A 19593-nucleotide genomic window follows, 5' to 3' on the forward strand; every position below is an offset into this window, starting at 1 on the left:
ATATAGAGAGGTCAGTCGCTATTTATTTTTTCATAAGGGAGTAATTTGGTCATTTACGATATCACAAGAGGGTTGCTTGCATTTTTCCCATATATTTCCTGTTGGAAAACATTGCGTGTGACGTACAAGTAGATGCAGATTTGAATGCTTCTTGTCCTGCCAAAAAGGCATTGAATTGCTAGGGATTTTTGTAGGGTATTTAGATTTTTATGTACTTGTATGCCTGTTTGGAGTGAATTACAGTGATTTCATATAACTGGAGCATGTCAATGCATCTGAGTTGGTTTTCTAGTTGGATGATAGTTTGTTTTTGGATGAAGAGACAAATTACTAATACATGAAAGAGACAAAATTATTGTTTTTATGTACCGAATTAGAAATGGTGAAATAGGGACAGGATCAGAACGGAATTAGAGACGAAATAGCCACAGGTGCTTCACAAATTCACTGAAATTACTGATCGAATCAAAGAGAGGGTTTGTGACTAAATTTTTCTCAACTCAAAGATGGACTAAGAGACGGAAACTTTTCGTCTTAATCAGAGACGGAAAACACCTATGGAATCAGACCTTTAGCGAAAGATTTTATTGATTTTTAGAGACGGATTTGTAGGCTTCAGAGACAGAAAAATCCATATGTGAAATCATGTTTCCTTGTAGTGTCTCATTTTGCAATGGACATCCAGTCTCAATCCTGGTGAAAATTATAAACGGCTTTGCAACGGAACAGCTATGTGTTTTTGAATTAATTTATAACTTGCAATTAAATAAGAAATTTGAATATGAAATGCAATAAATAGGAAATTTAAAAGGCGATAAAAAATTAAGTTGAAGTTAATATAAATAACAACTTATTATTTTAAAATATCAAATTTATAAAAAAAATAAAAAATAAAATATCCTAATTTATTCTCGTTGCCTCTGGGCAACCATATGCTCAAGGCTTGGTAAAAAAGTGCAGGCCCTACCAAGAACATGCCAACAACTTATGAATCCCAGCACAGCAGAATATTCACCATAATTTTTAATCACAGTCAAAATATCTGTCATGGCTAATGTTTTGGCCCAATTTGCTGAAACAATGGCTAATGATTGTTACAAAATTATAATTAATTTGTATTTATCGTAATTTTTTTATTATAATAATTAAGTGTAATAAAAAATTATATTCTTTTTTAGTGAAAATATCTTAAAAATAAAATCAAACAAAGGCCAACAGGTTTGATAAATAAAACTAAAGAGTAAGATAATTGAAGTTGAAGGACATGAAGAGTTGTTGCATCCTATTGGCTTTTAGCACTAAGTTCCAAGTAGTAATAATGACTACCTGATTAGAAGAGTACCAGAAGAAATTAAATACCCACCAACCTATAAGTAACCCCCATTCAACATCCCACTTTCCATGTCCACATATATGCAGCCCTACCTATCTTTTTTGTTGAAAACCCTTCTAATCATATTTTTTGTGAAAATAAATAAATATTTTTTGTGTATTATAAAATTACAGCAACATCTTTCGAGATTATAATTGTAATTCTCTATTCAAATGCAAAACTTACACAAACGTCCCTAAGAAAGTTTAGTTGTAATTTTATAAAAATATAGGGGGTTTGTGTAATTTGGTCTAAACTCAGGGACTGTCAATATAATTTATCCTACTATAATTAATACATTTGTGTTATATGTATAGTAAAAATTGTAATTTTAATTCCATAATTACCAGAGTTGACAATTTTGGTCATGTTCCAATCTATTTTAGCAACTTTATCTTATAATATTAAAATTTTTGTATGTGACCAACTTAATTATTGGGTGCATTTTTTTCGACAGCTGTATCAAATTCTGATAATTGTACGTGAAATTTACATCAATTAGATCAATAAACTCACATTACAATAAACGCACTGGTGTGCATAAGTTTGGTTGCAGTTTTCTCCCCTACCCCTCAAATATTATATATATATATATATGATGCACCAAGATTCCATCCCTACCCACAAATCAATACGATGAATACCACCCTAACCTTGATAGTATACACTTCCATACTATGTTTATTTTTGTACTCCTTCCTCCGCAGGCGGCGGTCGGTGCGGCTTCCACCGGGGCCGAGGCCGTGGCCGATCGTCGGAAACCTACTGCAGCTGGGGCCGAAGCCCCACCAGTCGATGGCGGCGCTGGCGCGGGTGTACGGCCCGCTCATGCACCTGAAGATGGGGTTCGTGAACGTCGTGGTGGCGGCCTCCGCAGGCGTGGCGGAGCAGTTCCTGAAGGTGCACGACGCCAACTTCTCGAACCGGCCGCCCAACGCGGGCGCCGAGTATGTGGCGTATAACTACCAGGACATGGTGTTCGCGCCTTACGGGCCGCGGTGGCGGCTGCTCAGGAAGATCTGCGCCGTGCACGTCTTCTCGGCCAAGGCCTTGGACGACTTCCGCCATGTTAGACAGGTTAGTTCCCCAATTCAGCAGCTAATACATACGCACTGAACTTAAAAATGTGAGCAGTCGTCAATGCAGAGATTCAACCAAGTTATTGGGAGGCATATATATGCAGAAATAGTATGGTTCGTAGAAGAAGACATGGACGTATCACACCCTCCATCCCTAAATATTTGCGTTGACTTTCATCACTAAAACAAGAAGTTTAGCCATTCAAAATAATTAATATTATTACTGATTATATGTATTAAGTGGAAATAATTTATTTTATTTTGTCGATTGTCGATCCCCAATATTATTTTCTGACAAAAAAGTTGCATATAAAATTATTAGATAGTTAAATTTGACAAAAAAGTTGCATATAAAATTATTAGATAGTTAAATTCTCATCCACCGAGATTTGATGTAATTACATATAAATTTTTTGTGATTTGAAAAATTATATTTAATACCACTGAAGTTTATTTTCGTCTAACAAATAAATCACTTCGTTCGTTAAAATTTATCGAATTTGCTAATAGTAAATGAAAAATTGAATGAAAATCTATATTTATCCTCGACTTATTACAAGTCAAATAATTTTGTTATGATCAAATTACCCTCATATGTATTTACACATTATGCATGTGAGAAGAGATATATTTTCACTGTTATAAGGATAGTTTAGTTGGAAAAAATTTGTATGATCTACAATAAATCAGTGATAAGTCAGTCAAGGGCAATCATCAACTTTCATTCTTTTTTTTTTATTATTAACATTAACAAATTCGGTGAATTTTCACTAAAAAATGGACCTATTTATAAGACGAAAGCAAACTCAATGGTACTAGATGTAAAATTTCAAACCATATGAGATTTGCGTATAATTACATCGAATATCGAGATATCAGTGTAATTTTCCCTAAAAATAATTAGAAAAAAATTACAACATTATCCTATGAATATGGAGGAATGCCAATATAGTTCCGTATTATTCATTAATTAGATAATTTTACCTTATAATTTTAAAAATTCTGCATAGTAAATATACTCTTTATCAATTATTTTTATTCTCAACTTTTAAATTACAGTAAGATATTATAAATTACAACAATTTTAAGACCTGTTGGTATTATACATTAATTAAATATTAAATAATTCTCCTGAATAATTTAAATTTCTTGACAAATTTTAATGTTCTTCTTATTATTATGCAGGAAGAGGTGGGGATCCTCACTCGCGCTCTAGCAAGTGCAGGACAGACTCCGGCACGTTTAGGTCAAATGCTGAATGTGTGCGCCACCAACGCAATAGCACGTGTGATGCTAGGGAGACGGGTGGTTGGGCACAGACACGGCGGTGGTGACGAGAAGGCGGAAGAGTTCAAAGCGATGGTGGTGGAACTGATGGTGTTAGGCGGCGTGTTCAACATCGGCGATTTTATCCCACCGCTCCAGGGCTTCGACTTGCAAGGAGTGATCGCAAAGCTGAAGAAGCTTCACAAGCGCTTCGACGCCTTCTTAAGCGGAATTCTTGAAGAGCACAAGATCAACGGTTCACAGGGATCGAATGGGTACCAGGACTTATTGAGTATGTTGATTTCCTTGAACGATGACAGCGATGGCGCCGGAGGCAAGCTCACCGACACGGAAATTAAAGCGTTACTTTTGGTACGCACGCTTTTCGGTCTTTATTATGTTGATCTCTCAATTAATAGAGTTAAAAATAAGAATATATATATATAAGATAAAAATAAATGAAAAAAAAAACTATTTATGAAAAATTATGATCGGTGAGGAAATTAAAAAAAAGTTATTTAATTTTTAAAAAAATTTAATATATCAATAAATTGAAAATACCAATATGGTAATATTCAATTATATATAGTATAGATAAGTGGTACATAATTATAAGGGATAATTACACTTTCCATTTTGGAATTTGGTGTAATTATTGGTAAATCTCATTTGGTTTGAAAAATTAAATCTAGTACTCATGCGATTTGCTTCCATCCAATAAATAAGTCCATCTATTACCCAAAATTCACTAAATTTGTTGATATTAATTAAAAAAACCAGATAAAAATTCATATCTACCCTCGATTGATTTATTACTGATTTATTACATGTCAAATATATATATTTTATGATCGAATTATTCTTATACATCTTCATACGTCGGATGCATGTGTGGAAGTATATATATTTTCACCGTTATAAGGGTAGCTTAGGAAAACTATTAATACTCTCTGGTTTCAACGGCCTTTTATCCATTTTTATAGTGAATTGATCAAAATGCCCTTGTGAACTATGAATTAAAATCTTACTTAGTATTTTAAAAATCCTACAAAACTTTTTTTACGGACTGGATGGACAATTTCTTTTATCCACCTCGTCTGATTTTTTTAATAATTTTTCAATTCTTTTTAAAAGAGAAAAAATACAGCAAGACCAAAGTCGACAATTTCACGCCACAATTAATTCAAGTATTATATGATTTCAATCAAACATCAACGAGTACCAATAATTTTTCAAATAATAATAGAATATTTATAATTATATCGAATTTTATACAGGTAATTATAATTTAACCTATATTTTAAGAGGATTATAAATTCTATCTAATACCCTCTTAAATTGTAGGACATGGTAGGGCCGTGGAGCAATAATATTGCTTTTAGGTCTTGTTCTTCTTATGGTAAAAGGGACATGAAAATGGAAGTAGCATGGGACCATATATATGATATTAAATCATCATAAATAAGATGAGAAAGCTACGTTATTCTTATTATATCAATATTATTATTTTTTCACTATTTTGAACTTTGATGAGAATCGAATCGAATAAAATTTTCGATTTTTTTAATATAAAATTCGATAAAAATTGGAAAATTTCGGCTTAGATTGGTATTTTACTGAATTTATGGAATTTACAACAATATATATAATTCCTACGTCTCAAAATTAGTTATTGATTAGAATGTACTCCATTTTGTCATTCGAGCTATACTTGTTCTTACACTTTATTATTTATTTTTTTTATTCAGTGAAGTTATCATTTCAACTTTGTGAAATTTGCAAAATATCATATATGACTATTTTTCGATTAAATTTTTTTATGCAGTGCATTGCATATGTAAACATCACATATGCACTATATGTAATGTTTTTTCGGCAGAAAATTTGATCGAAAAATTGTTATATATGACAATTTATAAATTTCACAAGGTTGAAATGGTACAATGACATATAAAAGAAAAAAAACTGATGGAATGATGTAGTTCGAGCGGCAATATAATAATATACCCTATTAGTTATTAGTTAATAATTATATTGATTAAATTAATAAAATTTATTATTTTTTAAGCAAATTGATATATAATTATTCATTTATTATATTTATATAAAATATATATTTCTTTTTTTAAATTTTGATATTCAATTCGGTACTATATATATCGATACCAAATTGAATGTCAAAATTGTACAAAACTTTGCACCGAAAATCAAATTAGTTATATTACTACTTTTGAGCCAAGCACGTACTATCTGTAAATGCATTTATTTCCCATGTTTTCTATTTTTATTTACTTATTAGTAATTATAGCACATTGTTTATGTGTGTATAATAAATAATATTTTGTATTTTAAAATATATTATGAATAACAAAATATATGTGTGTATATATATAACACATCATATTTTTAAAAAATAAAAAATAAAAAAAGAAGGGAAGAAAGAAATTAAGTAACAAAAGAAAATTAATTTTTAGGAGTATTATCGGTATAACAATAAAATTGGTATTGCAGTGTCATAACTTGTGTTTGTGAGAGGAAAAAAGGCCTTTTCTTATATATTAACTAGCCGTTGTGACATGTAGTTCTTTCGTGCGTATAATAAATAATTTTTTAAGCTTAAAAATATATCATAAATAAGAATAAAATATATAAATCAGTGTATCACATTAATAAAAAAAAAAAGAAAGAAAGAAAGAATATTTTATCAATTAATATAATTTTGAAAAGTTGAATAAAAAAAGAAAGAAAGACATTTTTGACTTAATACAGAAATGATGCGACGGTATCATTAATCGTTGTGAGTTTGAAGTGGTTTTTTTTTTTATATTAGTATAGATATCGGTTAAAATTCAGTTTCTAACTTTGATAAAATCATTGTAGAACTTGTTTGCAGCTGGGACGGACACAACTTCCAGTACGGTGGAATGGGCCATAGCCGAACTCATACGCCATCCCGACATCCTAGCCCAAGCCCAACAAGAGCTCGACTCAGTTGTCGGCAGGGACCGGCACGTGCTCGAGTCCGACCTGCCCCAATTACACTTCCTCCAAGCCGTTGTCAAGGAAAACTTCCGTCTCCATCCCTCCACCCCTCTGTCCCTGCCGAGGATGGCAGACGAGAGCTGTGAGATCAACGGGTACTTCATTCCGAAGGGTTCGACGCTCCTTGTCAATGTCTGGGCCATCGCTCGTGACCCAGACCTATGGTCCAACCCGCTGGAGTTTCAACCAGCACGGTTCCTGCCCGGCGGAGAAAGGCCCGTTGTCGACGTTAAAGGTAATGATTTTGAACTGATACCGTTCGGGGCGGGCCGTAGAGTATGTGCTGGAATGAGCCTGGGTATACGGATGGTCCAACTACTGATTGCGACTCTGATCCATGCATTTGATTTCGATTTGGCTGACGGGCAGTTAGCTGAAACGCTAAGCATGGAGGAAGCTTATGGGCTGACGTTGCAACGGGCCGAGCCGTTGATGGTGCATCCGAAGCCCAGGTTGGCACCTCATGTTTATCAAACCTAAGTGGGGTTACCTTGGCAAATCATATCCCGTGTTCTTGTAAAACAATAAATATATTCATATTTATGTATGTATGTATGTATCTTTGTTTTTGGAGGTGCTGCAACTGTATTTTGCATCATTCTTAATTAATATTGCACTGTTTTTCTTTGAATTTCCTGTCCATATTAATTGATTGATATTCGCTACACAAAAAAAAAGGAAAAGTTGATTATTCTCTATATTATAAATCACCATTATTTAAAAATTATAGTGAAGCAATATTATGTACAGTTAGACAAAATTGATACGAAAAATTAAGTTTTGGCCACGATTAGTCTATTCGGTATGGTTTTCTCTATGGCAACATTATAGCAAATATTTTGACCTTATTTCCAGATCACATCAACTAATAACGATTGTGAAACTATGATTAATTAGTACCTGATAAAAAATTTAATTAACTATAGTAAAAAGTTACACTTATTCTAGTGAATCCAACTTTCACTACAAACAAATGCGGGATTTGGGGCAGATCGGATGATTAGTCCAAATCCCGTTCCATTTTGGAACGATCCTTGGCACTCTTCAGGAACGAAAATGGGTCGCTGACGTCACGATCTTACTTTTCTATGTTTTGTGGTTTTGGGACGGCACAATCGTTACCAAGAGTGTTCCAAAATAAGTGTTACATGTTATGTTCTGAAAACCAGTCCTAACTTGTAACAATAAATAATTAAAACTCATGTTTGGAACACAATGTTAAAGGTAGGGGCGGACGAGAGAAGACCGTTCCAAAGTGTGAGACAAAACGTGATGAAAAAATGACAGTTTGTAAATTTATTTGAAAATGAGGTACAATTTGGGACATCACAGTTCCAAAGCCCGATAAATATTCGGCCAAAAAACCCACACATGTGGCATCCCACTCTCCCATGTGGCATCGCAGTCTCCTACGTGGCATTTTATCAATCCCGAGGTCAGTGTCCACATTGGACCACATCAGCCCTAGGAGGAGCCTCTAGCAACTAAGACGGCCCAGGAGAAGGGAGACACCCCCAAAATCTAGGACTCTTAAACATAAACGGGCTCCCCGCAAAATAGGAGTCCTCGCACGAAAAGAGTCGTCCCCTAGGCAAAGACGTGTTGTTGTGGGCTGATCAGTTGAAAATAAGACCAAGTCAAGCCTTATTCACACAAATTTTGACTCTTTCTTCCGAGGATAAAGGAGATACATAGAATCCCAGTATAGGGGACGACTCTCTATTTATACAGGTTCAGTCCCTCTACAGGGACACTCTAGAATCTGGAAAATCACTAATATTCTTGCTTTAGCACTCAAATTGCACTCTGATCATAATTTCTCCTACGAATTTCTTCTTGATTTCTAATCACGACTATTTATTCCAAAATTTAAGACTAACTTGGGCATCGCTAACGTCTTTTTTACAAGTCCCCCTTGCTTCGACCCAAACTTTGAGCATAGTCCATATCAATTGGATTGTGCGTTTTTTGAACATATCACTGGTGTCTTCTGAGAAAAACTTGAGTTAAAGAGGTGAGTTACCATGAAAACCCCCAATAATCTCGCAAGCAAACAAAAAGTTGTGGAGGCAATTGGCAACAATCAGACTTTTTGCAAGTTGTTGCAGGAACATCCTTGACCACCGCTAGTGGGGCGATGGTCCCAGACCCCCCAGACCTGCTGACCTGCTAATTGAGTCTCCATGCCGTGGTCCCCCCTTCAAGATTTGTATTCGCTTCGGCCCAAACCTTGACCATACTTCATATCAATGGACCCTTGTATTTTTTGAACGCATCATATATAATAACATATTATAAGGGGATTGTAATAATTTCTCAATTTTTAACTTGAATTTAGCTCATACCTTTGATAAGCATAAAATTTTTATTTTGTGATTCACTTTTTATTAAAAAAAATATGATCTACATGTTAGTGAGTTATTACATTAGACCTTTTAATTCACTTCAACACATAAGCCATCAATTAATTAACTTGAGTTTTCATTGAGATAAAGTTTTATACTTTACAGTGTCATGTTGATCTAAAAATCAAACTAGGAACAATATACTTTGCAAGTTGCTATAAGCTTATAATATACCACTACTTCCTTTATATATATATATATATATATATATATATATGAGTAAATCCTAGAGGAGGAGTTCCTTTGTGGCAAGAGCTTAGGAGGTGCATCGGGCGAGGAAGGCGAGATAAGGCTGCCTTTATGCCCGTTTCTTCAGCAGAGAGTCTTCGGGAAAGGGGGAACCCCTGCCTTGCGAGGAGTCCTCCTAGAATGAGAAGTCTGATATCTGGAGGACACTTCCTCCCTTGGGCTGGGCTTGAAGAGGAGCAGTAGGACTTCAAGCTAGGCTTTCTACCGGGGTCGAGCTTGTGAGTTTCCTCCCTGACAGTTTTTGGGGTGGGGATCCCTTCCTTGGGCTGAACCTAGTGAGCTTTCCTTTTGGGTCTGGTTTTGAGGAGGCATGCTTCCTTTTTGGGCTTAGGACAATAATTCTGGGTTGCCTCTCTCTTGGGCTTGTGGACCTGACTTGGGTCTAGTGTCTCTTCTAGGGCCTGCCCATCACTTTCACTACTGATGGTAATGCTGATATATTTAGATTTAATTGAACTGAGTTATTTTGTTTGTCTTTTCATTTATAATAATCTTTACTTATCTTTTTTTGTCAAATCAATAAAATGATGTCCAGATTTTAAAAGTATTCTTAAATTAGTTTTTCTTTGTATCGTCTATTTTTCTTCCTCCACATTCCTTCACCTTCCCCACCCTTTTATGCACATTTGTTTCCTAGGAAGATGAACTATATAAATAAACAATACATTTAATTAATTCTTTATTTTTATTTTTATATAGGGATACATATATATAAAAGTTAATCTATCCATTCAAAACTATCATTTTGCCGCATTAAAAATGAAACTTTTGTTTGGTGTAAAAATTTCATTTATAGTATTATATATTATGAAAATTTTTATTTAATTTAAAAAAATGTTAATCAATTAATCATTAATCAAAATTAAAACCTAATGTTGATTCAATATTCAGTACAAAATAAAATTTCAATTTTGATATAATTCGATCGACTTGTTAAATTATGTACAATCCTGTTCAAGGAGGAAAGAAGCCCAAAAAGAAAAAAATTAAAAAAGAATTGTCAAATACAACCTAAAATGTAATTTTAAATAGTTGGAGGAGTAAAATGGTAAATAAGAATGGATCAAGTGTCAATGGAAGATTAATCCTAGGGCAAAAGTGCATTTTACAATACAATCCCAGAAAATTGAGAAATTGCACAAAGACCAACCCCAATTCATCTCTCTTTTCTTCTCTACACGTGCAATCGGTTCATCAATTTTACTCAACGATCGATGTCGAGTTTGATTTGATTCTCCTTTGATTGTCAATCGGAATGTCGAACCCTGATAATATTACCTTACCGCTCGTTTCGGCGCAAAGCACACCTATGGATCGGACCAAAATGGAAGGGATTCCGGAATGGTACAGCTCCGGGAGCGGCGGCTGCAGCGGGTTCTGGCGCCAGACAGCTCTGGTTGTACCTTCTGTTTTGTTGGTGTTGTACCTAGGGTTTCAGGCCAGGCGGAATGTGAGGAAGCTCAGCCACCGGAAGTCTTACGTGATGATTGCGTACTACGCTCTTCTATGGTTCACCACTCTTCTCAATTTGGCTTGGGCAATTCTTCAGGTGCAGTTTTCCGGATTCTTAGGTTACTTTAGGGAAGTTTGCTGGGATTTACTGTGTTTTGATGTCAAATTATATGATTTAGAAACCTGTCGAGCTAATGTTTTTTGACATTTTGTGGTCTGGTTATACGAATTCAGCTTTATTTTTTATTGCATTAAATATGATTTTGGTTGTTTTACTTGGACTGCATTCATAACAATGACAAAGTAATAATGATTGATTATGACAATTTAAATTTAGTTTTGCTAACTAGACGATTGATTTTAGTGTCAAGAGTAGTCTAATGAGTTTTTTTGCACAAATCTTAAATATCTCGAGATCAGGAAGTATTTTAAAGAAGTTAATATCTTGTCTAATGCATCTGAAATGATTGATATCATTATATTGGAGATTCTAATCATATAATTTCGCTGATATTGACTTGTTTCTATTACGAAACAGGCGTGGCAGTGTGCTCCTGGGAAGCCAATTGCTTGGAACCTGTTGTCATTATTCACAGAATGTGGATTGCTAACTTTAGAAATCAGCATACTAGCCTTCCTGCTCCAGGAAAATTATGCTAGTGGATTGGAAGCTCTAGCACACACTTTCATGGTTTCAGGGTCATTTGTTGCTATTGATATGCTTATTCAGGTAATGTCTTTTTACTTCTCTTAGGGTAAATACACTAACATATCAATATATAAAACTTCTAGACTCTCTCTGCTTCAGATGAAGTTTTACAATGTGTTTCATTTTTTATGCTCTTGTATTTCATGCCTCTTAGAATGAGTTCCTGACCATCATTGCAGCAATATACTAGCTTACAACATTAGAGTAGGCATGTCTTTGCTCATTGTAGGTTTCTTCAATTTTTGTAAAGGGTGCTTACTCTACTTGAGAGTGACATTCACATTTGAAACATCTTTTACAGTGATAGAACCAGAAGTTCTCAAGATAAGATGATGGAGAGAAAGAAATGCCTTTCCATCCTTACTGCGCATATTACATTGAGCGAAATTCTTCGCTACATTCCATAACTATTAGGACCCTATTGATTTGCAGAATGCAAATGAATAATCATTGAACCTAGTACTTCATCCAGTGTAAACTAGTGTTTCAACCTTTCTATTCTTTTGCATGGTTGCCAGCATGAAAGCAATGATTAATATTGCAACTCAGGTCACTGAAACCTAATTCCAAGCATGGAATGCTGTCGTTTTGCATTGCTTGTGAATGGGCTCCAATAAGTTCACGTCACCAGTTGTTCCCCATTCCATCCCATCATATTTCATAACCAAAACATCTTCCTCCATGTGTTAAAAGTATATTTTTTGTGCTCTTTAATTTGTAACATGCTATTTCTACTGTGGTTTATACTGTCAATCGATCTCTTCAATGTAGCCAGTCAACTTTCATAACCCTGTACTTTTCCTGTGGCGTTGCTTGTCACAATGTTGTTGGACTTCCATCCAATTTTTAGAAAATTAGTTATCTAAATAACAATTCCTTTCTTCGCCCATGTAAACTTTCTTTAACATTTCCTAGGTTTCCTTCTATCAACTTGTCCATTTGAAGTTATGCTACCGGCTGGAGCCCATCAGTTATTAACAAGAATGGTACTGCATATAAATTCAATAAATAATTCAGTGAAATACTCAGACTTATTGACATCTTATCAATATGGTATCAGCTTCATACAAAGTAAGGTCCTGCGATTGAATCTCACCAGCATCCATTTCTTGAGTTAGTATCGGAGAAACAGTATGACATGCAATTGAGGTGGCCTGCTGAAGACATTAACTAGTTATCTCCTAATAGCTGCAGTTTTATATGGTGGTTTTTCAGTGCATCTGCACCACAACTTTACAGAAGTTATTATCGCAGTGAGCAAAAATGATGAAGGGTGGAGAAAAGAATGTGAATATGACTTCAAACTGAGGATGAGTTATGAGACTATCTGAATAAAACCCACATGGACACAACATATCACAATGATGCAATAGTATCTTCTCCAATAACTCTCTGTTTAGTACCTCCTCCTCATCCAGGCTTGAAACGAGAAAATCCTACTCATTTTTGTTTAGTTTTAGGATTAAATATGGGATGATATAGAATTCATTTTCTGCATATCAATATCATTCTCTTTTCTTTCTTTTTCTTATTCTTGTGTTTTTTTCTTTTCCCTTGGTTGCTGAAAGGTAGTAATTATGTTTGTCCTGACAGTCAATTTTTGCATTTGGATTTGGGGTGCCTCTCTTCATTAATACCGATGCTACACATTGGGGAAAGTGGAGTGTATTGTTTGCTCATACGTTGGTGCTCACAGCAGTTTATAGCTACATATTATTTGTGCACTATTCAAAGTGGAAAGATAAGTTGCCACGTGAGTTTAAACTTCTCTACCATCAAGTTCTTTACTTCTCTCATTCTTCTTCCATTAGACTAACTTACTGTTCCTGGTCCAAAAATAAATTAATCAAAATGCAGCAAGGCCATCATTCTACAATTACGTGGTTGTCATGTTCATAGCAAATGTTCTGGGATTGTTTGCTACTGGACTTGCTGGCATTAGTTACAGTTTTGGCCTTTGGTATGTATTCTTTCTACAACCATACTTTATACAGATCCATCGTCTAATACTGTTAATCATGGCAGTTCAGCTCACGGAGTAGTTGTGGTCTTTCTGTCAGGTTGTACGACTTCATAGTCATCTGTCGTCACGCCCTTTACCTTCCCTTTCTGTATGTAACTTTTCTGGCCGACTTTTTCCAGGTAATTGTGTTTTGTTCTATAAGCAACTGAAAGCATGTTTTAGCTCTTCACAAATTAATTTTTTTTTACTGCACTCCAGGAGGAAGACTGGCTTTTGGACAATGCATATTATTCGGAGATGAAAGATGCGGGTTTTTTTGATACTGAATGGGATTAACATATGTACATTATTCATCAAATCGGAGTTTTTGGCTTTCGGATTAGGTTGTAAATTATAACTTTCCAGTACCTAGAAGTAGACTAACATGTAACATACGAGCGCTAACTGCAGTATTATTGTAAATTTCTGTAACATTTAAATGAATCTTGGATGTTACCTAGTGTTTTACATGTTGAAAGTGATATGTATCGTTCTCAGGGTTCATCACACAACGTGGGAGTGCACTGGCTTCTGGTTTCTGAGACACAGCCACGGGTACGAAGTGTTCTCATGAGAAATCGTTCCCATATGTCATATTATCTTTGCTGCAAGTTTTTGATTGTTAAATTAATAGTCAAACAATGGAACAATCAACTCTATTTACTTTAGTCCATGATGTCTTACTCAAATAATAAGACTAACTAATACTAGATATGCTAGAATGCTTTGGAGTGTTTGGGTTTTGATATGCGGATGGTCCCAGTCATCTTCCATGTCATGCAAGTTAATGCATGTCATCTCCCAGCTGTGGAACTTGGGGGTGGCAAACGAGTTGAGCCAGCTCGCCAGCTCGAGCTCGAGCTCAATCATCTCTGTTCATCACTCGCAAGCTTTTTTAATTTTAATTTTATTTTATTATATATATTTTTATTTTTAAAATTTCTATATATTTTTCATAATTAAAATTATTATTTAATATGACACATATAAATTTTATGTTATATTTTAATATATATTTGTATTGTGTTATACTTTTTTTAATTGATAGGTAATTCACTTCAATTTCTGAATTTTATATTTATATCAAGATGCATACTATGCATTCTGTAATTTATTTTATTACTTATAAATTTATGTCGAAATTGAGTGGTTCCTATGAATTAATCTAAAAATAATGATAATAATAGTAGAGATGTTGGCAAACCACACAATAATAGAAAATTGTAAGCTCTTGGTATGCATATACTATGAAAATCAAATGCATGTTTAATTAAATAATTGAAAGTTGTGCTGTATTAATTGTTAACATAGTGGATTTGTATTTTTGCATAAGGGATAGACATAGTGGATTTTTATTTTTGTGGTTGACGTAATTGATTAATACAACTTCAAAAAATCAAGTTTATATTGGGCATGAATTTCGATAAGATGGGAATTCAGATGTTGCCCCTCGACCAGCCACTAGTAGCTGACGCCTCAACTGAGGAGTCCACGCAGCAGCAAGACGAAGAAGCTACAGACCTTGAGCCAATCGACTAGCATTCCTCCCAGCCTTTAGATTAGAATTTTTTATGTTTTTGTTTTGAAATTTGAATGATGAACAATACATTGTATTTAAATTATTTTGACTAATTTTAATTTCTTTCATATGAAAAATATCGTCTTTTATTATATACAGTAAAATTTTGCTCAATAAAAAATATAAAAACAAAAATAGCATACCAATTCTTTTAAAAAATTAACTAAAACTAGGGACGAAATTTGAGACGACAGTCCATCCCAAATAATAATAATAAAAAAAACAGAAAGAAAGAAAACACGCTCCAAAGTCTGTCCCAACAACTGTTCAAAAATAATACGTCCGATTTAAAAGATACGTTTCAAACCTTTGGTAAGGCTTTCCCAAACTTTTATTTTAATTCTTCATCAAACGGACATTTTTTCGTCGCAATCCAACAATGAAATGCAACGACGAGTGATCTGTTCCAAATTCCGTCGCAATAAGTCATTTTTTTCTTGTAGTGAAACATCAATTATTTTGGACGATCGGACCAAGACGCAAGGTTTTTTCTCTAGTGAAATGGGTCGGACTTCAACACTTGGGCCCTTAAATGCTGTTTCTATTTCTAAAAGTCAAGAAATAGAACAGAGAAGGCTTGAAAAATTAAGGCGATTTCGATGTCGTTTTGGTTTGGAAGAATTTCTTTTTCCAGAGAAGAATGGTTTTGCAAATGGAAGAAGAGAAGACACGGGAGAGGAGAGAAGTAATCACTAGAAAAAAAATTAATAATTGGCTATAATATTAGTGACTGTAACTAAAAATTATGGTAAACGACTACTATTAACTATGATCAAATAAAATCGATTCAAAAACTAATTTTTCCAACCATGACAAAGTTAAGAGCCATGGCCAAAATATTTGATATGGCTAAAACCACCCTCGCAAAAATCAGAGTCAACAATCGTTGCGTGGCTATAATCAATAACTATTTGCTATGATTATTTGTTATTAATCATGACAATTAACCGTAATTACATGTTATAATCCTTCTAATGAATCTTCCAAACATTAAGGGGCAAACATGACTTTACCACCCTCAATATTTTATACACATATTTCAAAATATTTTTTATAAAAAAATAAATAAATTAATCAAGGATAGTATAGTAAATTCAAATCAAGGGATATTTATAATTTTTCAAACAATAATGGGGTATTTGTAGTTCAATTGAGCATGTTGTAATTTGCCCTTTACTTAATTTATTAAATTTTATTTTCTCTCTCTTTTCAACCTCCTATTCTCTTTGTCTCTCCCCTCAACTTTCACATTTTTTTTTTAATTTTTTCATTAATTTCTCATAATCTTTTTATTTATCCAATTAATATATTTTTACAATAATAATATTTTTCAAATTTTAAAGTAATAGTATGCCCATTTGAATATGTGATTTATACTAAAGCTCTATTTACAAAAAAATGATTGTGCCCAATCCATAATAATATTTTGTTCACTTAAAATAGGCAAGTCCAAAACTGTCACATTAAATCCCTCATATTACTACCCAAAATCAAGACTAAGCCACGATTGCTATCTAAATGACCCACTTGATTGGGATTAAAAATACGTTGCGCGTCTTATTCATAATGAAATGTCCAATTTATCCCTCAAGTACATTGATTTGATTAGTAGCTCTCTAATTTGGGTGCAATTTATGTTAAAACATATATTTATCACTATTTTAATCAAATAAAGTCTAATTACCCCTTTTGTAATACTAAGTGAACAAAAAGATAAATTTATTTTATTTACAAATTTCTTAAATTTTACCACATATTTACCCATTACACATTAATGCCATACAATAAGCTTGGCTTAAGTATATAAATATAGGGAAAAATGCAAGTAACTCTCTTGTGATATCATAAATGAGCAAATTATCCCTTATAAAAAAAATAAATAGCGATTTACCTCCCTAAATTTTTTAAAACACAATAATTTACTCCCCTGTGATTTTTAAAATGAAGCAATTTACCTCCCTATTTAAGAAGGTAAATTGCTTCATTTTAAAAAGTACAAGGAGGTAAATTGTTATATTTTTTTCACTGGAGATAATGTGCTCATTTTCAATATCACAGGGGTAAATTGCTATTCACCATTATACACACACATATATATATAGGCAAAATTGCAAAATTGGTACCGAAAATATGGGGGTGGCAGAATTGGGACCGTAGGTACAGGACTAGCAATTTTAGTCCTATAAGTATTGATTTTTTGGGCTTAGGGTTCCGACGCCCACTTGCGCAACTTAAACACGTAGGAGCTTGCGTGGCCAATAACGTGGCTTTAAGCGGGAAAAAGAGCTCCTCTTCCCTTGTTTTTCACCGTGTGTAAGAGCTCTCTCTTCTCTCTCATTTTTGCTGCTGCAAATGAAGTTGCAGATGAAGAAAAACGGAGAAAATGTCTTCTTTATCGTCGGGCAATTACTCTACCACTGTGGTAAACTGCTTTTGTGGCATTAGGGCTCCATTAAGAACCTCTTGGACCAATGACAATCCCAAAAGAAGGTTTTATTCTTGCGCAAATTATAAGGTAAGAATTGAAGTTTAAGTTTAAGTTTTGTAAATGTTGGCTTATTATTTGTTTAATTGCAGAGTGAAGGATGTTAATTTTTTACATGAGATGACCCACCTATGTGTGCTAGAGCTTTGTGTGTCATACCCGAGTTGCGTCGCAGGCTTCAAGCAATGGAAACCGAAGCAAAACAGCTAAAGAAGAAGGTATTTTGGCTTAAAGTTTGCTTGGTGGCGTCATGTTTTGTGTTGGTCGGTTTTTGGATGTAAACGGATGGTGGTCTTTGGATGAATTATTCGATGAATCGTTCCAGGTTGCTAGATCTGTAGGGACTTACATTATGTTGTTAGATATGGGTAAATATAAAATGGAGGAATTGTAATGGCATTTTGTGGCTTTGATAATGAAATTGAAAGCCTCAAATTTGAAGCTTTTGTGAATTGTGTTATGTTGTTAAAGAATTCTATCAATGAATTTTAAGAATGAAACTAAAAGCCTAAAATTGCAGTTGTTAATTAATTTAGTTATAGAATAAAAATAAAAATGAATTTTTAGTCATTTCTGCACCCTTTTCAGCCATTTATGTACCCTTTTCACCAATATAAGGAATTTTCAGCAATATTTCTGCACCCTTTTCAGCCTTTCTGCACCCTTTTCAGCCTTTCTGCACCCTTTTCAACAATATAAGAAATTTTACCAATATAACAAAAATGAAAACATTCATTTGTGCATCATTTTCATCATGTTAATAAGAAACATTCATTTCATAATAACATCAACAATTTACAACATTCTATCCACAATTTATAGCCTGTCTTTACAAAAAACATGAACATCCATTTACGACATTTCTTCAACAACAGCATATGCACAAAACCCCCTAATTCATAACATATGAAACCACAAAGGATTCCTTAAGTATCTTGAGATTACGAACAAAAAATGTTTCAATCAAAATAAAAAAGTTATTAAACAAAAGGTGAATTCCTCCCATCTTTCTTCTTGCCATTGTCTCTCTTGTCCTCCGAGTGTGATAACATATTGTTCAATGTACGCTGTCTACGCACACTTAAACCACAGATCGACAAACAACAAACAATCTTCATTGGAATCACAAAATTAAGAATAGTTTAATTCCTATGCAGTTCTTTTTTTCCCATGTAATCAATATAAAAATTTCAAATTCCTTCACATTGTATTCCAATTTCAGCAAAATTACGAATTTCTTATTCTAGTTGGGCCTGTATGCTCCTGATGCCCAAACACACACGCTGTATCAAGATAATAACAACACAACACAATGGGACCATAGTGTTGGAGATTTCGAAACAAAAACACAATGGACCACTTTTATTTTTTGGGACCACAAAAACCCCTAGATTTAACGCTAAAAATTAGATTTTCTGAAAACATAGTAAACTTACTATACAAAGGTGGAGGAAAATGGTTAAACTCAAGATCCCGAAGTGGCATTGCTTCAATCGGGTTTCTTCCTCCTCAATCGACGATCAGTTATTTGTGGGAGTTGAAAGAAGGATTTTTAGGGTTCTTTCGATTTGGGGATGAAATTTTACTATGTTTGTTTTAACAGCTTTTTTTTTAACTCCTCAGTTTTTTTACATTACCCACGTGTCAAGCCACGTGTGCTACTGACTGTGAATTTTCACCAAGTTGTCCTCTTTTTCCCGCCTAAAGCCACGTCATTCGCCACGCAAACTCCTACGTGTTTAAGTTGCGCACGTGAACATAGGAACCTTAAGCCCCAAATCTCTCCGCCGCGTTTTTGGGCAATTTTGGTCCCAAAAAATCAGTACTTACAGGACTAAAATTGTCAGTCATATACTTACAGTCTCAATTCTGCCACCCCTATACTTACGGGATTAATTTTGCAATTTTGTCTATATTATATATATATATATAAACCCACCCGACCAGTCACCT

The 19593-nt window shown here is 34.0% G+C and overlaps 2 protein-coding genes across 2 annotated transcripts; both read left to right on the forward strand.

Moving 5' to 3' along the window:
- On the forward strand, positions 1952–7390 carry LOC105157984 (flavonoid 3'-monooxygenase). The gene is made up of 3 exons (XM_011074564.2): positions 1952–2449; positions 3637–4089; positions 6598–7390. Exons 1-3 carry the CDS (start codon positions 2009–2011, stop codon positions 7237–7239), a joined length of 1536 nt encoding a protein of 511 aa, XP_011072866.1. The 5' UTR covers positions 1952–2008; the 3' UTR covers positions 7240–7390.
- On the forward strand, positions 10503–14088 carry LOC105157985 (transmembrane protein adipocyte-associated 1 homolog). The gene is made up of 6 exons (XM_011074565.2): positions 10503–10962; positions 11404–11595; positions 13168–13327; positions 13432–13534; positions 13635–13716; positions 13796–14088. Exons 1-6 carry the CDS (start codon positions 10669–10671, stop codon positions 13871–13873), a joined length of 909 nt encoding a protein of 302 aa, XP_011072867.1. The 5' UTR covers positions 10503–10668; the 3' UTR covers positions 13874–14088.

Source organism: Sesamum indicum, linkage group LG3 (genome assembly GCF_000512975.1).
Source record: "Sesamum indicum cultivar Zhongzhi No. 13 linkage group LG3, S_indicum_v1.0, whole genome shotgun sequence".
NCBI classification, from domain to species: domain Eukaryota; kingdom Viridiplantae; phylum Streptophyta; class Magnoliopsida; order Lamiales; family Pedaliaceae; genus Sesamum; species Sesamum indicum.

Bases quoted from the DNA above. Each gene is read 5' to 3' on its own strand.
- LOC105157984 (XM_011074564.2), top strand. From the start codon at position 2,009: ATGAATACCACCCTAACCTTGATAGTATACACTTCCATACTATGTTTA. The intron at 2,450-3,636 runs GTTAGTTCCCCA...ATTATTATGCAG, and splicing joins ACTTCCGCCATGTTAGACAG to GAAGAGGTGGGGATCCTCAC. The intron at 4,090-6,597 runs GTACGCACGCTT...AAATCATTGTAG, and splicing joins AAATTAAAGCGTTACTTTTG to AACTTGTTTGCAGCTGGGAC.
- LOC105157985 (XM_011074565.2), top strand. From the start codon at position 10,669: ATGTCGAACCCTGATAATATTACCTTACCGCTCGTTTCGGCGCAAAGC. The intron at 13,328-13,431 runs GTGAGTTTAAAC...ATCAAAATGCAG, and splicing joins GTGGAAAGATAAGTTGCCAC to CAAGGCCATCATTCTACAAT. The intron at 13,717-13,795 runs GTAATTGTGTTT...ACTGCACTCCAG, and splicing joins TTCTGGCCGACTTTTTCCAG to GAGGAAGACTGGCTTTTGGA.